The 19,596-nt window shown below is 45.1% G+C and overlaps 1 protein-coding gene across 1 annotated transcript in view; it reads right to left on the bottom strand.

Moving 5' to 3' along the window:
- Positions 1-19,596, bottom strand: part of fgf24 (fibroblast growth factor 24) — a 103,140-nt gene that overhangs the window by 14,303 nt on the left and 69,241 nt on the right. The window contains exon 4 of the mRNA XM_063045146.1: positions 9,119-9,225. Coding sequence (XP_062901216.1) covers positions 9,119-9,225 — 107 coding nt within the window. The remainder of the gene's footprint in view (positions 1-9,118; positions 9,226-19,596) is intronic.

The following is a 19,596-nucleotide window of genomic DNA, read 5'->3' as shown; positions in this document are numbered from 1 at the left end:
ATAGGTATATGGATGGGATTGTTATGGGGGGGATATGGCCCAGGTGCAGGTGGGACTAGCAGCTCGGCATGGAGTAGATGGGTCAAAAGGCCTGTTTCTATGCTGTAGTGCTCTATGACTAACAGTTCAGCATGCACTACATGGGTTGAGACGGGCTAGCTGCAGTGTTCTATGACTCAAAATTGCCTCTGTGTTTCCTGGGATGTGGAATAGTTCGACACAGAAAGAGACCATATTCACAACAGGCTGGAGGAACTCAGCAGGTCAGGCAGCACCCGTGGAAACGATTAGTAAACGTTTCGGGTCGAACCCTTCGTCAGGACTGAAGAGGGAAGGGGCAGAGGCCCTATAAAGAAGGTGGGGGAGGGTGTGAAGGAGAAGGCTGGTAGGTTCCAGGTGAAAAACCAGTAAGGGGAAAGATAAAGGGGTGGGGAGGGGAAGCAGGGAGGGGATAGGCAGGAAAGGTGAAGGAGGAATAGGGGAAAGCACAATGGGTAGTAGAAGGAGGCGGAACCATGAGGGAAGTGGTAGGCAGCTGTGGGAGGGGGCAGAGTGAAACTGGGATGGGGGAAGGGAGGGGGAGGAAATTACCGGAAGTTGGAGAGTTCAATGTTCATACCAAGGGGCTGGAGACTACCTAGACGGTCATCTGCAGAATATTTTGTGTTTAAGAGACCATATTTTATATTTCCTCTTGTGGAAACACCTCGTCAGTCCTGTTTGCTCTGCAGACCTCCATAACACACTTCATACTCAGTGATCACTTTATTAGGAACACTTGCACACCCGCTCGTTAATGAAAATATCTAATCAGCCAATCACGTGGCAACAACTCAACGCACTAAAGCATGCAGACACGGTCCAGAGATTCAGTTATTGTTTAGACCAAACATCAGAATGGGGAAGAAATGTGATCTAAGCGATTTTGACCGTGGAATGATTGTTGGTGGGAGATGGGGTGGTTTGAGTTTCTCAGAGACTGCTGATCTCCTGGGATTTTCATGTACAACTGTCTCTAGAGTTTACAGAGAATGGCACAAAAACCAAAAACACATTCAGCGAGCTGCAGTTCTGTGGACAAAAATGCCTTGTTGATGAGAGAGGTCGGACTGGTTCAAATTGACAGGAAGGCGACAGTAACTCAAATAACCACGTGTTACAACAGTGGTGTGCAGAAGAGCATCTCTGAATGCACAACACATCAAACCGCGAAGTGGATGAGCTACAGCAGCAGAAGACCATGAACATACAGTCAGTTGCCACTTTATTAGGTACAGGAGGTAAGTAATTAAGTAGTCCTGAGTGTATATTCTCTGTCAAGCTTTGTGGGACATCCCAAGGGTGTGAACATCATGACAGAAATGCAATTCTTTGCTCCGTTCTTCCATGGTAAACACTTTTGACGCGTTTCATTTCTGCCTGTGCAGCGCCATCTCCAGTCACACACCGTAGAGCTCAGCCCTCAGTCAGCTGAAGGCACTAGAAACACGGCCATCACATCGGCTGCTTTACTCAGGCTCCCCAGGTGAGCAGCTGAGTCAGGCTAAGTAGTCATTACTTATTGCTGGCGTGACAGCAGAAAAACCTTTGTTGGGTTGCAGAGGTTGGCTTGGCGCCAATGTTTGTGTTTGGCGGCCGTTGTGAAATTCCCTAGTGCGTGACTGTATAGGGCCTCGGCAGCTTTTATTGAGTCATAGAAAAGTACAGCACAGAAACAGGCCCTTCGGCCCATCTTGTCCATGCCGAACCATTTAAACTGTCTCCTCCCATTGACCTGCACCATGACTATATCAGAATTTCTCTTAAATGTTGAAATCAAAGCTGCATTTACCACTTCCACTGACAGCTCATTCCACATTTTCATGACTTTCTGGGTGAAGATGTTTCCTCTCATGTTTCCCTTAAACTTCTTACCTTTCACCCTCTGGTTGTAGTCCCAGCCAACTTCAGTGGGAAAAAGCCTGCTTGCATAAACCTTACCCATACCCCCCATAATTTTGAATAACTCTACCAAATCTCCTCTCAGTCCCTTGTCCTAAAGGCTGCCTTAGGTCTTCTGCTTCCTCGGGACACTGCCCGTTCCAATGGTGGATTGCACTGATACGCAGGGAATCAAATCGCCCTTACCACTGTGTTTCAGAGGACATTATGAGCATCGTTGGCATGGCTGCTTCAAATTGCCTTTCACTCGTTGTCCGGCGGAGGAAAAGTACAGCTCAGTGCACCTGAGAAATCTGCTGCGGCCCCTCCGATTTGTTGAGGAACTGTCCAGTCCTTCAAGCTTCTAGACTTAGCCAGCTCCATCACGAGCACTAGCCTCGCGTCACCGAGAGTGCCTCTAAAAGGCGATGCCTCAAGAAAGCAATAACCATTATTACGGACCCCCAGCACACAGGACATGCTGTTTTCCCATTACTCCCATCAGGCAGGAGGTACAGGAGCCTGAAGACACACATTCAACAATTTAGGAACAGCTTCTTCCCCTCAGATTTCTGAATGGATATTGAACCTTTGAACACCACCTCACTAATTTTGCTTTCTTTGCACTACTTATTTCATGGTTTAAAAAAAATATATATCTTATTGTAATTTATAGTATATTTTATGTTCAGGTATTGCACTGAAATGCTGCCGCAAAACAACAAATTTCACAACTTATGTCAGTTATATTTATCCTGATTCTGATTACTGGTACTGTAAAGTGATCATACTAATTGCTGCACTACTATACAGCACTGTCATTCTGTATCTAATTCAATTACTTTTAGAGGTTTATTAGCGTACTTATGATATTTTCATAATACTCAGTTCAGTGTTTCGAACATGTCGATCAAACTGTGAGAGTGTGGGGGGAGATTTATTCTGTGTCTGATCCGTACTGTCCCTGTCCTGGGAGTGTGAGAGTGTGGGGGAAGATTTATTCTGTGTCTGAACTGACCTGTCCCTGACCTGGGAGTGTGAGAGTGTAGGGCAAGGATTATTCTGTGTCTGTGTTGGCGCGTGGCCAAGTAGTTAAGGCACTCGTCTAGTGATTTGAAGGTCACTAGTTCGAGCCTTGGCTGAGGCAACGTGTGTGTCCTTGAGCAAGACTCTTTAACCACACATTGCTCTGCGACGACACCGGTGCCAAGCTGTATGGGTCCTAATGCCCTTCCCTTGGACAACATTGGTGGCGTGGAGAGGGGAGACTTGCAGCATGGGCAAGTGCCAGTCTTCCATACAGCCTTGCCCAGGCCTGCACCCTGGAAACCTTCCAAGGCGCAAATCCATGGTCTCATGAAATGAACAGATGCCTATATAAATTCTGTGTCTAATCTGAGCTGTTCCTGTTCTGGGTTTGTGTGAGTTTAGGGTGCAGAGGAGATTTACCTGGATGTTGCCTGCATTAGAGAACATGTCTTATGAGGATAGGATGAGTGAGCTGAGGCTTTTTTCTTTGGAGTGAAGGAGAATGAGAGGTGACTTGATAGAGGTGTACGAGATGATAAGAGGCATAGATCGAGTGGATAGCCAGAGACATTTTCCCAGTGCAGAAATGCTAATACAAGGGAGCATAATTTTAAGGTGATTGGTGGAATGCATGGGAGGATGTCAGAGGTATGTTTTTTCACACAAGGGGTGGTGAGTGAGTGAAACATGTTGCCGGGGTGGAGATAGAAGCAGATCCATTAGGGACATTTAAGAGATTCATATATAGGCACATGGATGATAGAAAAATGGAAGGCTATGTGGCGGGGGGGGGGCGCGGGTGAGAGGATTAATTTTGGAGTAGGTTAAAAGCTTAGCACAAAATAGTGCTGCTGAAGGTCCCATACTTTGCAGTAATGTTCTATGTTCTAACATCGTGAGCTGAAGGGCCAGTAATGTGCAGTAATTCTGTTATCTGTGAATCTCAAGCCAGAAACCAGTCTAAGCAGGTTATGTACCCTTGAAGGTGGCTTCCAACACATTGTTCTGATTGGTTGTTGTTAGTCTCCGCTGGGTCCCAGCCAATCAGGTCGCTGAGTAACCTAACCGGTCAAGATGGCGCCTGCCACCGAGGGAAAGGCCTGCCACCATGGGCAGTGTAAACCAGGTTCTTTGCGTTGTGGATATGAACTTGGACTATAGACTATTTTTCAGTCTTATAGTTTTTTATGTTTTGTGTTTTTGGTCGGATCTTTCTCAGTTTTGTGCGTGGGTGAGGGAGATTTAGGGGTCAATGTGCCTGTTCTGCTTTCGTTCATTTTTTTGTGCGTGGAGGTGGGATTTGGGGGTTGCTGATCGTGCTGCCATTCCTTTCTTTCTTGGCTTCATGGCTATCTGGAGAAGAAGAGTTTCAGAATTGTATACTTTGATAATAAATGAACCTTTCAACCTTTGAGTGATTCCACTGGCCCATATCCCTGGTTATCAGTCGTTGTGAGCATTGGTTCCTCGGCTGTCCACAGCTCACCCCCGGGCCCTGACCCTGCAGACGCAGAGCTTCGTAAATTACGTCCAGTTCAATAGGCTTGTCAATAGAGTCTTCCACTGAGAACCAAGCTTCTGAGAATTCTCCTGTTTTCTTGTTTGGTACTTTGCCAGGATTTTCGTATTTTCCCCAGATGAACTTGTGCCCTTCTTGGTCTTCATGTATTGAGATGAGTGACAGAGGATCGTGCCTTCTTACAGCTGGCTGGTGTTCATGTCGTCCCGTGCATAGTATTCTCCAAGTCTGTCCTACATTCTCTATAAGTACGTGCATAGGAGAGTTTTGGAGTGTTATGGGCCACACACAGGCAGATGGGACTAGCTCACTGGGTAACAAAATCAGCCTGGAAGAGATGGGCTGAAGGGCCTGTTTCATGCTGTACGACTATGCCACTCTTTGTTTCGTACAGTAGAGCTGCTCCTGATTGTTCTGATAAAATGCTGATGAAGGCCCTGACTGCCTTTACCTCAGGTATCTCCACAGTAGTGGTGACGGCCATCAGTTCACCCCCAAGGTGGAAGGTGAAGTTTGCCCCATCAAGTTCATCTTCTTTGTTTCTGGTGGCTCACTGAACATCTGTAACTCCTGTAAAACCATGCCAGAAATCTTGGACATTATCGATATTGAGTACTCGATCTCAATGGACAATAAGCCCATAAGATATAGAAGCAGAATTAGGCCAGTTGACCCATCAAGTCTGTTCTGCCATTCCATCATGGCTGCTTCATTATCTCTTTCAACCCCACTTTCCTGCCTTCTCCCTGTAACCTTTGACATCCTTACTAATCAAGAACCTAGTGGCACCAAATGGCTGCTTCTTCGAGCTCATCTGTGGAAATAGCTTAAATTCCTCTCTTTAACGTCTCACTTTCCCTTTTCAAGGTGGCTGGGGTTCTGTCAAAGTCTGTGATCTGCAGCTGCACTCAAACTCCAGTTTTTCACAGCCGATGAGTTCCTGCTCCCGGAGCTCACCAATCGGCCATTTTCAACATCGCCAGGAGCGACCTGGAAGACACATGCCTTCAGGATGTGGATCCGTGTGGTGCCGTGGATGACTGATTCCTTGCCAGTGTCACGTGAGAAGGAACATCAGAATTTTGTGGCAGATACAGCAGATGGAGGTCCCCGTACTCGAGCGATCACTCCCTCTCTCTCCTTCTCTCGATGGTGGGGAGAGCTTGCTGCTGATTCTTGAGTCAGATAATCTCAGAATAAAAAGCGACGTGACAGATTGTAACACCATAACAGTGGCTGCTTATTAGTCTCACCTTTTGCTCTCTGTCCCTTGTTAGTGAGAGAAAGAGAGAGCGTGGCATGTCGAACTGTCGGGTAAACAATAGTTTTTGTTGACTGCAGATCACAGTCTCTCTTTGGGGGCTTTGCTATTGCTTGTTTGGTGGGTGGTGGGTGCTGATGAATGGGTGGGGGGGGAAGAGGGGAGGTTGATGCTTTGTTGCAGCTTGTGAGTGGAGAGGAGAGGGGGCTTTGGGGTGCTAACGTGTTTCTGGTCATTCTTTGGGGTTCTTTTTTCGTGTATGTCTGTAAAGAGTAAGAGTTTCAGGTTGTATACTACATACATTCTCTGATATTAAATGGAACCATTTGAACCTATCAACCTCCACTTTAAATATACCAAATGACTAGGCCTCCACAGCTGCCTGTGGCAATGAAATCCACAGATTCACCAGCCTCTGGATAAACAAATTCCTCCTCATCTCCATATTCTGAGCTTGTGTCGTCTGTTACTAGACTCACCCACATTAGGAAAGATCCTTTCCACATCCATTCTACCTAGGCCTTTCAATATTCGGTATGTTTCAATGAGATCCTCCCTCATTCTTCTATACTCCAGTGAGTACTGGCCCGGAGCCATTAAGTGCTCCTCCAACATTAACTCTTTCATTCACAGGACCATTCTCATAAAGTTTTCCATTGGCAGCACAAGTTTTCTTAGATGTGGTCCAAAACTACTCACAATTCAAAGATCTCGAGAAAGTCATCCACACCCTTATATCCTCCCGCTTGGACTACTCCAACTCCCTGTATTCTGGGATTAGTCAGTCGTCCCTGTCCCACCTGTAACTGGTCCAGAACACTGCAGCCAGGCTCCTGACAGGTGCGCGGAAGAGGGACCATATTACTTCTATCCTGGCCTCTCTCCACTGGCTACCAGTACGGTTTAGAATTGACTTTAAGGTTCTCCTGTTTGTTTTTAAAGCCCTAAATGGGATGGCCCCCTCCTATATCGCAGACCTCCTAACCCCTTATTCTATTTCCAGGTCCTTCAGGTCGGCTGACTTGGGGCTCCTGGCTGTCCCGCGATCTAAATTTAAGTTCAGGGGTGACCGCACCTTTGCCATTGTCGCCCCTAGACTGTGGAACAGCATTCCCCTCCCTATCAGATCTGCCCCCTCCATTGACTCTTTTAAGTCCAGGCTCAAAACTTAGCTCTATCCACTAGCGTTTGAATCTTCCTGATGTGGCTGATTTTTGGCTTGTGCCTAGGCTCATGTGTTGTTTATTTTGTGCCTATAAGCTATGTGCCTTGTTGTTTATATCTGTGTTTCTTGTATTTGTGATTTTAGCTACCTGTTGTGGATTGTACAGCACTTTGGTCAATATGGGTTGTTTTTAAAAGTGCTCTATAAATAAATTTGACTTGACTTGACTTGACAATTCTCCAAATACCATTCCAATTCGCCTACCAGATGCCACCTCATTGGCTCTTCCCTCAACTCTGGAACAGCTGGACAGCAAAGATGCAAACATCAGGATGCACTTTATCAACTATACCTTGGCAGTCAGAATCGGAATCAGGTTTATTATCACCGGCATGTGATGTGAGATTTGTTAGCTTAGCAGCTGCAGTTCAATGCAATACATAATCTAGCAGGGAGAGAGGAAAAAAATAATAGTAAATAAAATAAAACATAATAAATAAACAAATAAACCAATTATGTATATTAAATAGATTATTTAAAAAATGTGCAAAAACAAATACTGTATATTTAAAAAAAAGTGAGGTAGTGTCCAAAACTTCGAAGTCCATTTAGGAATCAGATGGCAGGGGGGGAAGAAGCTGTTCCTGAATCGCTGAGTGTGTGCCTTCAGGCTTCTGTATCTCCAACCTGATGGTAACAGTGAGAAAAGTGCATGCCCTGGGTGCTGGAGGTCTTTAATAATGGACACTGCCTTTTTCAGACACCACTATCATCCCTCAAAACTAATCAGTAAGTGTTTAGATCTTGGCCTCAATATCTCCTTGTGCAATTGGATCCTCGGTTTCCGCACTTGCAGACCTCAGGTAGTTCGATCTGACAACAATGTCTCCTCCACAATTTCCATCAGACAGGTGCACCACAAGGCTTGTCTACTTGCTTTACACTTGTGACTGTGAGGCTAAGCACAGCTCCCATCCCTTATTTAAGTTTGATGACAACACCACTGTCGTTGGCCAAATCAAAGTTGGTAACAGATTAGCATATTGGAGAGGGTTTGAAAGTCTGGCTGAATGGTGCCACAACAACAACTTCTTACTCAATGGTAGCAAGACCAAGGGCTGATAATTGACTTCAGGAGGAGGAAACCAGAAGTCCATGAGTTAGTTCCCATTGGGGGAACAGAGGTGGAGAAATTCCTTGGCATTATCATTTCAGAAGACCTAGCACATAACTGCAATTATGAAGAAAGCAAGTTTATGAAGTTCTGTGAAGATTTCACATTACACCTAATCTTTGACGAACTTTGCTATAGATGTCTAGTGGAGAGTATATTGTCCGGCTACATCACAGCCTGGTATGCAAACATCAATGCTCTTGAATGGAAAATCCTACAAAAAGTAATGGATATAGCCCAGTCCATCACAGAAAGGGCTCACCACCATTGAGTATATCTACATGAAACTTTGCTGCAAGAAAGTGGCATCCATCATAAAGGGCCCCAGCCACCTAGGTCATGGTCTCTTCTCCCTGCTGCCTTCAGGAAGAAGGTACAGGAGCCTCTAGACTCACACCACCAGGTTCAGGAGCAGTTATTATCCCTCAGCTGTCAGACTCTTAAACCAAAGTGGATAACTTCATTCAACTTCACTTGCCCCATCACTGAACTGTTCTCATAACCTATGGACTCACTTTCAAGGACTGTTCATCTCATGTTCTCAATATTTATTGCTTGTATATTTATTTATTTTTCATTCTTTTTTGGTTTGTTGTCTTTTGCATACTGGTTGTCTGCCCTGTTGGTGGGGTCTTCTACTGATTCTATCATGGTGGTTGGATTTATTGAGTATGTCCACAAGGAAATGAATCTCAGGGTTGTATATGGTGACATATACAGTATGTACTTTGACAACAAATTTACATTGGACTTTGAACTTTGAAATATGGTCTGGCCGATACCTTATAAAGCCTCAGCATTACATCCTTGCTTTTATAGTCTAGTCCTATTGATTATGCCCAATGTCTTCTGATACAGAGACAGAAATGCTATCCACTAAGTCATAGTTGACACCTATTAAACTGATGCCTTTATAAAAAGTGTTTCCAGTGTCTGGGAGCAAATGAGGCAGAGACCACAAATCAATTCTGACTCCAGAAGGGATAGTTCATTGCAGTAAGACAAGTTATTGGTTTTTACTGGGCACAGGTCTCAGATGAAAGCCATTACCTTGCCGAGAATCTTCCCACGTTTGCTCATGCAGATGTAATGGCCCGTCTCTTTTCCCTTGATCCTTACGTGACTGCCGAAGGTGTCCGTCTCCACCACCAGAAGAGCTGGAATGGGAAAAGAGGAAAAATTGTGGAATAAGAAGAGGAGGGATTGAGGCATGGATCCTGGTCCACTAAAATCATGTATCTGTGTGTCCTTATTATCCCATGGACAAGCATCCCACTAATAACCTCTCTATTCCACTCACACTGCCAGGAAGATGGCAATGGCAAACCACTTCTGTAGAAAAATTTGCCAAGAACAATCATGTTCATGGGAAGACCGTGATCGGCCGTGTCATGTGACACAGTGCATAACGAGTGAACAAACGATTCTACTATTAAATCATTTTTTATTTATTTAGGGGATGTAGTGGGGCCACAGGCTCCCAACAAGCCCACACTGCCCAATGGACCTACTAACCCATACATTTTCAGAATGTGGGAGGGAACGGGAGAACCCGGAGGAATCCCAGACGGTCACAGGGAGAATGTTCAAACTCCTTACGGACAGCAGCAGAACTGAATCCGAGGCACTGGCGGCTGAAATAGCAGTACACTAATCATTATGCTAACATGCCACCCAATTGTTCTAGGTCCCCAGCAATCTTATTGAGTCTCATCCATTTTGTACCCAACCAAGCAATGAAGCTCGCCTTACTAGTGAACTAATTATCTCACCAACTAACACCCAACGATCAGATTGAACTGTATAAGAGTCTAGTTGATCACATGACAACGATCTTCATTCCTGAGTATCTTGATTACATCACTGTTTATTTTTAATTGTCATTTTCTTTGCTGTTTAAAAATCAATTATCTCCATGTCCAGTACTGTATTTGTCAATCTGGAATGAAGGGTGAGTTTGTAAATCTGGCAGGAACAAAGGATGTTAGGAATAGTCATAGTCATAGTCATAGTCATACTTTATTGATCCCGAGGGAAATTGTGTTTCATTACAGTTGCACCAACCAAGAATAGAGCATAAATATAGCAATATAAAACCATAAATAATTAAATAATAATATGTAAATTATGCTAGATGGAAATAAGTCCAGGACCAGCCTATTGGCTCAAAGCCTCTGACCCTCCAACGGAGTAGTTGTAAAGTTTGATGGCCACAGGCAGGAATGACTTCCTATGACGCTCAAGAGTTGCATCTCAGTGGAATGAGTCTCTGGCTGAATGTACTCCTGTGCCCAACCAGTACATTATGTGGTGGATGGGGGACATTGTCCAAGATGGCATGCAACTTGGACAGCATCCTCTTTTCAGACACCACCATGAGAGAGTCCAGTTCCATCCCCACAACATCACTGGCCTTACGAATGAGTTTGTTGATTCTGTTGGTGTCTGCTACCCTCAGTCTGCTGCCCCAGCACACAACAGCAAACATGATAGCACTGGCTACCACAGACTCGTAGAACATCCTCAGCATCGTCCAGCAGATGTTAAAGGACCTCAGTCTCCTCAGGAAATAGAGACGGCTCTGACCCTTCTTGTAGACAGCCTCAGTGTTCTTTGACCAGTCCAGTTTATTATCAATTCGTATCCCCAGGTATTTGTAATCCTCCACCATGTCCACACTGACCCCCTGGATGGAAACAGGGGTCACCGGTGCCTTAGCTCTCCTCAGGTCTACCACCAGCTCCTTAGTCTTTTTCACATTAAGCTGCAGATAATTCTGCTCACACCATATGATGAGGATGGTGCACCATGGGAGGGGTGTGATGGCAGAGAAGGAGTGCCAAGGACTGGCGATGGCGTGGGCGCATACACACCCAGGCCAGAGACACAAGGCAAGGTTATTTGGTTCTAAATAATGGGTTTACTAATCATTACAGAATGCCTCTTTGGTGCTTCCTACTACCTCCCCTCTCCCTCCCTTTTCCTTTCCCACTCCCTCCCCTCTCCCTTCCCTTTTTCCCAACCATGATTCCCCTCTCCCTGCCCCCTTCCCACTCTCAGTCCACAATAGAGACCCAGATCAGAATCAGGTTTATCATCACTCACATATATCATGAAATGTGGCCTTTTGCAGCAGCAGTACAGTGCAAAACATAAAATTACTACGGTACCGTGCAAAAGTCTCGGGCACCCTAGTTATACATATGTGCCTAAGACTTTTGCGCAGGACTATATTTTAAGTAGCCTTTATATATTTAATAGTTTAATATACTTATAGTGCCTTCACAAAGTATAATTCTGGAAGCTTCTTCGTTCTTTCATTAAGCGAATGAGTATGTTCTCATCGTTTAATTTTGCCACTATATTGAATAGGTACTTTCTAATTGCGTTATTGTTAACTGTGGAGTTTGTCTTATCTTTGGGTATAGGAGTAGCTGTTTTATGCTCAGCACCATCCTTAGTTCCCCTCTTCCTGAAGTAGTAGTGACTCCCGTCACTGTTCTGTTCTGTTCCTGTTCCCTTTGTTCTATCAACTCTTGGTAAAACAACAGCAAGTTTTGTACCTCGTTCCTGACTTTGAAAAGACCCTCAGATTTAAACACTAGAATCCGACACAGTGAACAGGCTTTGTTCAGTGACGTCCAGACAGACCATTATGTACATTAAATGAGTACAAGGGGGGAAGAAAAAGCCAGAATGTAGAATATCATGTTGTAATGTAAAGGGTACAGATAAAATGCAAAGGGTATTGTGGATAGAAAGATTTTTACTTATTTTATTTTTATTTAGAGATACACCACAGTAGCAAGCCCTTCTGGCCCAACAAGCCTGTGAAGCCCAATTACAGCCACGTGGCCTGTTAACCTACAGACCCACACGCCTTTGGAACGTGGGCCGGGACTGGCGGAAACCCATGCATTCATGGGGAGATCGGGAGTGGATTTTTATTGTCCGTTCAGGAGTTTGACATCAGCAGGATGGAAGATGTCTTTGAGCTTGTTGGTATTTGTATTCTCATACTTTTTGTATCTTATGATTCAGAATCAGAATCAGGTTCGCTATCCAATTCCAAGAACGGGTACTAAATACTAAAGGGCATAGGTTTAAGGTGAAAGGTGAAAGCTTTAAAAGAGACTGGAAGGGCAACCTTTACACACATGGAGTGGTCAGTGTATGGAACGAACTGCCAGAGGAAGTGGTATAATAACAATGTTTAGAAGACATTTGGGTAAGTACAAGGATAGGGACATTTCAGAGGTATATATGGCAAATGAAGGCAAATGGGACTAGCTCGGTGGGCACTGACAAGTTAGCCGAAGGACTTGTTTCCTTGCTGTATGACTCTATGATTTTACCTCTAATAAGCCTAGAAAGCCACCAGTACACAGAATTATCTACACAATACCAACCCTTTCCGGGAAAATCATCAGCACTTTTTTATATAGCTGAGGCACATCGTGCTTTTAAACTGCAATTTATTTGGTTTAAATAAATAATGAAGGTGCATGTGAAAAATCCCCGTCTGGGATGAGCAATCGATGCACCTTTGATAAGTTCTCTATCAAAGGGGTTTCATTTATACGGCACCTGACATTTGCTGAGTGGATCACAATAAATTTGAACTTGGTTGCCCTCTTCCTTTCTGTTGTCCTCACCTGCCCCATCACTCCCCTTTCTTCCATGGCCCACTTTCCTATGCTATCAGATTCCCTCTTCTTCAGCTCTATATCTTTTCCTCCTATCACCTCCCCGCTTCTTAGATTATCGCCCCCCCCACTCTTGCACCCATCTTCCCCCTCTCCTCGTCTCACCCATCACCTGCCAGCTTGTTCTCCTTTCCCCGCCCCCCCCTCCACCTTCTCATTCTGGTTTCTGTCCCCTTCCTCCCCAGTCCCGATGAAGGGTCTCGGCTCGAAAGGTCAGCTATTTATTTCTGCCTGACCTGCTGATTGTCTCCATCATCTTGCGTGCATTCCTCGAGATTTCCAGCACCTGCAGAATCTCTTGTGTTATTTAATGTAGCAGATGGGTTTTCTTATTTATTTACTTACTGAGATACAGCGTGGAACAGATCCTTCCGGCCCTTCAGGCCTCGCAGCCCAGAAACCCCTCAGTCTAACCCTAGCCTAATCCCAGGACAATTTACAGTGATCAATTACCTAGCAAAATCTTTGAACTGTGGGAGGAAATTGGCACACCCAGAGGAAACGCATGTAGTCACGGGGAGAACGTGCAAACTCATTACGGGCAGCTACGGTGAATAATCTATTATTAAATTTACAATCTAATTATATAATGTATTTATGGGTGGCATAGTGGTTCACATAAAGACTTGAAGCTCCAGGGGCCCAGGTTCAATTCCCACCACTGTCTGTATGCAGTTTGTATGCTCACCTCATGACCACATTCCAAAGACGTACGGGTCTGGGTTAGTAAGCTGTGGGCATGCAACGTTGGCACCAGAAGCATGACAATACTTGCAGGCTGCCCCCAGCACATCCTCACACTGCATTGGTCATTGACGAACACGACATATTTCACTGTATGTTTTTGATGTCCCAATGTACATGTGACAAATAAAGCTACACTTCATTAATGATCAAAGTGGCACTTGAAGGAATTTGCAAAGAAAGACATTTGGCTCAGCAGCCCCATGCTCGAAAGAGCTTTTAGCATAGAATATATAACAATACAGTACAGGAACAGTCTGTTCGGCCCATCATGTCTGCACCAACCATGATGCCAAATTAAACAAACCCAATCAACTTACATATGGCCCAGAAAATAAAGCTTAAATGGCAGTTTAAGTGGTTCAGCACAGACTAGATGGGCCAAAGGGCCTGCTTTTGTGCTGTGCTTTTCTGCACATCACACAAACCAATCTTCCGTCCTTGGACTCACTTTACACCGCACGCTGTTGGAGCAGTGCTGCCAGGATAATCAAGGACACAACCCACCCAGCCAACACACTTTTCGTCCTTCCCTCCGGGAGAAGGCTCAGGAGCTTGAAGACTCGTACGGCCAGAATTGGGAACAGCTTCTTTCCAACTGTGATAAGACTGCTGAACAGATCCTGACTCGGATCTGGGCCGTACCGTCAAAATATCCGGACCTGCCTCTCGGTTTTTTTGCAATACCTTACTTTCCATTTTTCTATTTTCTATTTATGATTTATAATTTAAATTTTTAATATTTACTATCAATTTGTAATCCAGTGAGTGGAAAGCGCAGAATCAAATATCACTGTGATGATTGTACGTTCTAGTATCAATTGTTTGGTGACAATAAAGTATAAAATATAAAGTAATCTCAAAGTAAATGTATTATCAAAGTACATATATGTCACCATATACTACCCTGAGATTTACTTTCTTGTGGGTATTCAGAGTAGATACAAAGAAGCACAATAGAATCAATGAAAGACCACACACAACAGGTAAACAACCAATGTGCAAAAGAAGACAGAGTGTGCAAATAAACAAACAAATGAATAAATATAGATGGATAGAGAAATGGATAGATAGATAGATGGATAGATAGATGGATGGATACATTGGTAGATAGATAGATAGGTAGATAGATAGATAGATAGAGGATGGATAGGTAAACAAACAAACTAACTAAGATATACTATTGAAAACAGAATCTTTATTTTCCTGAATTCAAATCCCCAATGCCTGCGTTGGGAATTGAACTTGTGTCTGTCTGTTGACAGTTACGTTCCCTGATACCAGTCCAACAGCATTACTACTGCTTTTTTGCACTTAATGGGTAGACTACTGGAAGGAATTCTCTTCCCCTCTTTGAAAAAGTGTGTGTAGCATGTCTTTTATAATTACCTCCACATCTCAAACCCCTCTGCTCTACCAAATCATCTCCTCTGTTTATCTCTTTGATGACGACTCAGGTTTCTTCCAGTGTGCTTTTGATATTCTGACTAACCGCCCCCCCCACCACTCCGCCTCCTTCTGCCCCTCTGAAATCTGCGACCTGTTTTTGTTAAGCCATCGACACACCGTAAGTATATATTATTACAAGCTAATTGCAGGAAAGGTCGAAATTGGAGACTTTTTTAGACAACAGGTTAACTGAAAGAATTAACTGGGTGGGCACTGATTATAAACCAAACTGCTTTGTAAGGGTGTTTCCAAATTATTCTCCTAGACTTGTAAAGAAAACTTTTAGCCCTAAAGTGTATGTAACAACTGTGGAGAGTCGAAGCAGCTTTTCTAAATCTGGACAAACAGAAGTGAAGTTAGTCAGGCTACTAAATTATTTAAAAATACATCGAGAAGATTTTTTTTTGTGTTCAGTTCAAGTTGCCTCATCATAGGTTTAACAGGATGCTGCCTGGATTAGAGAGCATGTCTTATAGGCTGAGTGAGCTAGGGCTTTTCCCTTTGGACCGGAAGACGAGAGATGATTTGAAAGTTGTGAACAAGATGATTAGAGGCATAGATCAGGTAGATAGCCAGAGATCTTCTCAAAGAGTGAAAATGTGAAATACAAGGGAGCATAATTTTAATTTGGTTGGAGGAAAGTCCAGAGAGAATGTGCTCCATCTACTACCACCCTCTGCCTCCTGTGGGCACGTGAACTCTGTATGCACACTGCCAAGTTTCCCTGGATCCTATGCCTCCTGACTTTTGAACGAGTCTATCATGGGGAACCTTATGAAACGCCTTACTGTAATTCATATACACTACATCCACTGCTCTACCTTCACCAGTGTTCTTTGTCACATCCTCAAACAACTCAATCAGATTCATGAGGCATGACCTGCCCCTCACAAAGCCATGCTGCTTTCCTACGACAACTTTTTATGCAGATGTGCTCAATGGTTGGGCGGGCTTCACTCATGATGGACTGGGTAATGTCTTCAATGTATCTGCCTCAACCACTTCCTCATTCCACGTACTGACCACCCTCTTGGTGGAAAAGTTGCCCCTGAGATTCCTATTAAATCTCTCCCCTCTCACCTTAAGCTTATGCCCTCCAGGTCTGATTCTCAAAGATTGGAGAAAAAGACTGTGAACATTCACCCTCTCTGAGATCCTCATGATTTCTATACTAGGCTACGTAAAGACAGGATCATGTAATAGGCAGCCTGGTTGCCCCTCCTTACACCATACCTATTCCGAACCAAATATTCAGGACTGGGCAAGGACACCTTTCTGAACCTGTTCCTCTGCTGCCAAGATGAAGCTAGACGCACCCTGGGGGAACAACAACACAAACAAAATGCTGGTAGAGCTCAGCCGGCCAGGCAGCGTTTATGGGAAAGAGTACGGTCAACATTTTGGGCTGAGACCCTTCAGTTTAGAGGATCAACACCTTATCTTCTGCCTAGATAGTCTGCACCTTTGGATGGCAGGGTGGAGATACATCTCTACCAAAGGAGATGTGAGGCACACCTTCCCTCCACTAGCCTGCGGGTCACTCTTGCTTAGACAACCCCCTCCCCCAACGAACCAGGGTCATGTGAAGTCATGGGAGCAGGTGGTGGATGGGTGGACGAGCAGCTGGTGCATATCACGAATCCTGGTTATGTGACCACTGATGCCAGGTAGAGAATCTCCGAAGGGCGTTGACAAGGCTGACGTCACCAGTCTTGTAAAGACGCTGCCCAGAAGAAGGCAATTACTTCTGTAGGAAAATTTGCCAAGAACAATTATGATCATGGGAAGTTAATGATCGCCCATGTCATATGACATGGTACATAATCACCATCACCATCTTGGCGGCATGAACATTGAATTCTTCAACTCCAGGTAGTCTGCCCACACTCTGTCTCCTTCCTCCCTCCTTGTGATCTACCCACTGCCATCAGCCAAACTCCTCCATCTGTCCATCAGCCATGTACAGATTCCTCCCACTGAGTCCATTCGCCCCCACCCCCAATTCGCTCCGACTGCCACTTGTCCCATTTATTCCATGCTCCAACTTGCTTTCCTGCAGAGTCCATCATCTTCAGGCCTCTGTCACTTCCACCTCTCACCTTCTGACACTAGTCCCACTCGGCAGTAATGTGATCACCCAGGTCGAGTAAGATGTCCTCCTAAGGGGGTGTCTATTGGTGGCTGTAAAGGCCGATCTGGGATCCACATAATCCAGCATGTTACAGTGTGTGACTTTGTTTAATGTGGGGACTGTTGCATGGGCAGTCGCCCCACGGTCCTTGACAGATCGGGGCCAGGATCCAGGGGTACGGGGTGTAAGATGACAGGCGACCCTTCACTGCTGCAGCCTTCACTGTGTTGTAATGTGTCCTCAAGTTCCATCAGCTCCACCACTGAGGTCCTGGTGGGATCGTTCTCTAGAACCTCCCCCTTGACCTTATCACCGTGGGTGACCCAACCAGGAGCTGACCTCTGCTCAGCAACACTCTCGGGATCTCAGCAACTCGCAAGCCTCCCCACCACAATAAGGTGACCTTCCAGTGGATGTAGTGTACCTGGACTTTCAGAAAGCCTTTGATAAAGTCCCACATAGGAGATTAGTGGGTAAAATTAGGGCACATGGTATTGGGGGCAGAGTACTGACATGGATTGAAAATTGGCTGGCTGACAGAAAACAAAGAGTAGTGATTAACGAGATCCTTTTGGAATGGCAGGCGGTGACCAGTGGGGTACTGCAGGGTTCAGTGCTGGGACCGCAGCTGTTTACAATATATATTAATGATTTAGATGAGGGAATTAAAAGTAACATTAGCAAATTTGCTTTTGACACAAAGCTGGGTGGCAGTGTGAAATGTGAGGAGGATGTTATGAGAATGCAGGGTGACTTGGACAGGCTGGGTGAGTGGGCAGATGCATGGCAGATGCAGTTTAATGTGGATAAATGTGAGGTTATCCACTTTGGTGGTAAGAACAGGAAGGCAGATTATTATCTAAATGGAGTCAAGTTAGGAAAAGGGGAAGTACAACGAGATCTAGGTGTTCTTGTACATCAGTCACTTAAAGCAAGCATGCAAGTACAGCAGGCAGTGAAGAAAGCTAATGGAATGCTGGCCTTCATAACAATGGGAATTGAGTATAAGAGCAAAGAGGTCCTTCTGCAGTCGTACAGGGCCCTGGTGAGACCACACCTGGAGTACTGTGTGCAGTTTTGGTCTCCAAATTTGAGGAAGGACATTCTTGCTATTGAGGGAATGCAGCGAAGGTTCACAAGGTTAATTCCCGGGATGGCGGTACTGTATATATGTCAAAAGATTGGAGCAACTGGGCTTGTATACTCTGGAATTTAGAAGGCTGAGAGGGGATCTTATTGAAACATGTAAGATTATTAAGGGATTGCACATGCCGGAGGCAGGAAGCATGTTCCCACTGATGGGTGAGTCCAGAACCAGAGGCCACAGTTTGAGAATAAGGGGTAGGCCATTTAGAACGGAGTTGAGGAAAAACTTTTTCACCCAGAGAGTGGTGGACATATGGAATGCTCTGCCCCATAAGGCTGTGGAGGCCAAGTCTCTGGATGCTTTCAAGAAGGAGATGGATAGAGCTCTTAAAGATAGTGGAATCAAAGGTTATGGGGATAAGGCAGGAACTGGATACTGATTGTAGATGATCAGCCATGATCACAGTGAATGGCAGTGCTGGCTCGAGGGGCCAAATGGCCTACTGCTGCACCTATTGTCTATTGTCTATTGTCTATTCCTCAGAGATTCGTCTATCACTTGCTTGCTCTTGCTCAACCCCTTTCCCCTCTTTATCTTGGGTCTCTCCCCCTCTATATTGCAATCATCATGAAGGATCTCAATCCAAATCATCATTTGCACATTTCCCTCCACAGATGCTGCCTGGTCTGCTGAGTTCCTCCGGTCTGTTGTGTGTGGCTCTCTATCTGTACCTGCAGGTTCTCGTGCCCCCTATCCTGAACAGGCCTTATTTCTGAGCTGCCAAATACATCAACCCAAAGGGCAGCTTGATAGCATGGAGGGGGCGACACAGGAGCGTAGCAGTAAGATCGGGGTTCGATTCCCACTGCTGTCTGTTAGGAGTTTGTACGTTCTCCCCATGACCACATGGATTTCATCTGGTGCTGTGGTTTCCTCCCACAGTCCAAAGGCGTACGGTTAGGGTTAGTGAGTTGTGCACATGCTGTGGGGTGACACTTGCCGGCAGCCCCAAGCACAGTCTTTGCTGATTTGATTTGACAGAAAACAATACATTTCTGGGCACGTGGCTGAGTGGTTAAGGCATTGGACTAGCGACCTGAAGGTTGTGAGTTCGAGCCCCAGCCGAGGCAACATGTGTTGTGTCCTTGAGCAAGGCACTTAATCACACATTGCTCTGCGATGACACTGGTGCCAAGCTGTATGGGTCCTAATGCCCTTCCCTTGGACAACATTGGTGTCATGGAGAGGGGAGACTTGCAGCATGGGCAACTGTTGGTCTTCCATACAACCTTGCCCAGGCCTGTGCCCTGGAGAGTGAAGACTTTCCAGGTGCAGATCCATGGTCTCGCAAGACTAACAGATGCCTTTATCTAATGCATTTCACTGTAGGTTTCAACGTATATGTGACAAA

This window comes from Mobula hypostoma, chromosome 4, assembly GCF_963921235.1.
Source record: "Mobula hypostoma chromosome 4, sMobHyp1.1, whole genome shotgun sequence".
Taxonomy (NCBI): Eukaryota; Metazoa; Chordata; class Chondrichthyes; order Myliobatiformes; family Myliobatidae; genus Mobula; species Mobula hypostoma.
The sequence above is the reverse complement of the archived record's forward strand: the minus strand, read 5'-3'. Positions and strand labels throughout refer to the sequence as shown.